Source organism: Sinohyriopsis cumingii, chromosome 2, assembly GCF_028554795.1.
Source record: "Sinohyriopsis cumingii isolate HCF-2022 chromosome 2, ASM2855479v2, whole genome shotgun sequence".
Taxonomy (NCBI): domain Eukaryota; kingdom Metazoa; phylum Mollusca; class Bivalvia; order Unionida; family Unionidae; genus Sinohyriopsis; species Sinohyriopsis cumingii.
The window spans coordinates 117,132,079-117,135,309 of NC_142962.1; the positions used below are offsets into that span (position 1 = coordinate 117,132,079).

General features: G+C 32.8%; 1 protein-coding gene across 1 annotated transcript in view; it reads right to left on the minus strand.

Moving 5' to 3' along the window:
* Nucleotides 1–3,026, minus strand: part of LOC149805673 (uncharacterized) — a 293,351-nt gene extending 290,325 nt beyond the window's left edge. Inside the window, exon 1 of the mRNA XM_089936655.1 lies at nt 2,681–3,026. Within this exon, the coding sequence (XP_089792781.1) occupies nt 2,681–2,888 (208 nt within the window). The 5' untranslated portion in view covers nt 2,889–3,026. The remainder of the gene's footprint in view (nt 1–2,680) is intronic.
* Between the last annotated feature and the right edge of the window lie 205 nt (nt 3,027–3,231).

The window sequence follows — 3,231 nt, forward strand, 5'->3', positions numbered from 1 at the left end:
AGTCATGCACGACAACAATGCATGAAATGATAATAGGCATTATTGTTTTGAGACTTTATTGGAACGTAATGATTTGAATGTAAGTTATACAAATTGACTGAATCTAATATGTATGGAAAATGTGATATTGTTTACCTGTATTGATTTGGCTAATAAAGTGTAACAGAGTCAGTGGCTTAACATTACTCTTTTCCAGTCCACAGTTTCAGCGATATAATACTTTGTGGGATCTCCCAAAACTCAAAATGGAGCACAGAAACAAGGAAATCCAAAGAAGCAGATTCGATTCGCCGACTGCGTACACTCAACCCATCAGCTTAAATCAGGAAGAATCAGAACGGGCATTTGGCAATACAGGTAACAAGGAAATTACAAGCTACCAAAATCACGTTTTTCTGAAATTTATTTGCTTTCTTAAACACGCGGTCTTAACTATCATTTTTATGTAGAATGTTACAGAAGCACATTTATATATATTTTTAAGCGTTTATTAGGCTGTTGAATATTTCAAACTCAATAATGTAATTTTGCTCTGGAGCATACATTCATACAATTTTTAACACACAAACAGCACAACGAAATCTAAAATCCAGGATGAAGTTTTACATCCGGGATGTAATGTTTTTCAGACGTCGCATACATTTAATTGCTTATCTACTAACTCCTTTGATTTCGGTCAGTTGATCTAGCCTCTCTTAATTGTACCTATTTAAAGCAAACACAGTGGAAACTTTCTACAGTGCTCACGTATTACGTTGTTTTTTTGTGTGTTTTGCTCTTCTTCTTTTTTTTTGTCCGATTGTGCAATTCTTCTTTGTGCCCTTGAAAAAGGAATCCGTAGATTTCTAAAGTTGGGCTTGTTTCGCACCAGCTTTGCACTATATTTGTCACACACACACACACACACAGATATATATATATATATATATATATATATATATATATATATATATATATATATATATATATATATATATATATATATATATATATATATATATATAAACTTATTTAAAACTTCATATACCTGCAGTAGCATAGTGTATCGTCTAATTCTTCTGAAAATTTACTAAATTTTCCAGTAACAGATCTAGCCTAAAATATAACAGCTGTAATTTTGAAAACAAATTATCGCAAGACACCTGTCAGTCACTTTCTTAAACTTAAACGATTACTATGAAATCTGTGTATACTTGATCAGTAACAGAATTATCACTAAAACTTTTGACCTCGCACCCTTAGAAAAATAACCGTAAAATAGTGTTTTCAATGAAATTGAAGTGTAAATCAAACGGTGAAAGCAAATGTCCTATTTTGTATGGAGGACAAAGAATGCCTTTTAAATTTGTTTAGGAATTTCTCTTTTCGTCCAGTGAAATGAAGTATTGTATTTAAAAAGCGACCGTAGATAGTTCTTGGTTATGTGTTTCTAAACTACATAAGAGAACGGTTTACATTGCTTTGATGTCGAATATTACTATTTTTCAACTTTAACTTTAGTTCTTCGGTTTTTTTAAAATCAATATATACAGAATCCATTCAAACTTTTCTGAAGATCTTTTCCGTTATCTGCACGGTCGTCATATACGAAAATATGTGTTAAGATGTTTGAAAACAAAATGCTTAATCTAAAAAGAAACCAACACACACTAATTAGGTTCAAATAATTCATTAAACTTGACCCCTGTTTTTCTCAAGACAGAGATGAACTGTATGGTGCATGCACACTTTCATCCAACACAGGAAGGACTTGACTGAACAAGCGGCATGGTGGGAAGAGGGGCGGCGGAGTCCACTCAAAATACTAATTTGTGGACATTCTTATTTTTAATGTTAACAGCTAAATTTAGGGGCCAGACGCGTGCAAAACAGTGAAAACAATGTAGATAAATTTATCCAGGAATCATAAGTACTGTGTCAAAGTAAGCCAAAACCTGTCTGTAAGCCGATATGCAGCTCTACAATATGTATCTTGTCACAGCACGAATTTCCAAGTGACAGCTGTCGTGTCCTGTGGAGTCATCGCTAAATGGTATGCTAGTCGTACTGTCTGATAGTTTACTCTATACGCTGTGCACTTGGAAACTCGTCTGACTTTCAAAATTCTTTAAATGAAAAGTATACACTATTCTGCTTATATATTAATTGAATATTTTAACAGTTTCATGTAGTCTACATTAATGACAAGCAAAGGTGTTGAAATTAATAATGTGGTTTCTTTCATATTCTTTATATTCGTAATTGTTGTCGAGATCGTTGTGAAATTTCACTTTTTTACCAAAGTGAATCAAGTGTGTGTGTGTGTGTGTGTGTGTGTGTCTTTGTGTGTTTCTTTAGTGTGTTTCTTTACCTTATTTATTATAAACTTAAAAAGGCAGACGTTAGTTATGGCTTTCAAATATATAAGATTTTTTGTTGTATAATGTTGTAAAATAGTGGAGTGGGAAGGGTACGATAGTAAAGTGGGAAGGAGAGATGTATGAAAGAGAGAGTGACAGTTTCAGACATGTGCATTGAACTAACACATTTTTCAACATCTCAAACACATAATTTGCTTTAAAATAATGAAGAAGAAATAGTAAGCAGAAATATAATTAGTGATAGTTAGAGAAGGTAGAAAGTTGGTGTTTTGAAAAATAACTTTAAAAAAAATTAAAATTATGTACAAAGTCCTACTTACCAATATTTCCCAATATGTGCTCATAATCACTTCCAATCTTTTCGCGCAACTGTGTGTAATTTCCTATTGAAAATTCATTGTTTATTTCCCATTCACATTCCCCACCGCTGCCACCAAATTTGCATTCATGCATTCCAAAGACATCACTTTCCAAGGACACCAAGAACGTCAAGAAAGTGACAAAAATTATGTGATTACTCCGTCTCATTTTTGTGCCACATTAATCTCATTTGCCAGACAAAAGAAGACTAGCTTCATTAGATATTTCTAAATGTTCGGCGAATTTCAGGGTTTTTTTTCCGGAGAAGAATGGTCTCTTAGTGCAAAAGGTGTTGGCGACAGCCATCTGTTGCACTAATACAAGTCTAGCTTTAGAAAAAAAATAGTTTGACACTTTTGTGAAAAATTGATTATCACCTTTATGTATATTGGTTTACATGGACGACAGCTTGTTCATTATTAATAGATGTTCATGTATAATAATATAAATAGTATACACAAGTGTACACTGTATCTTTATCACAGAGGGACAGCATCTTATTCACTCTAAT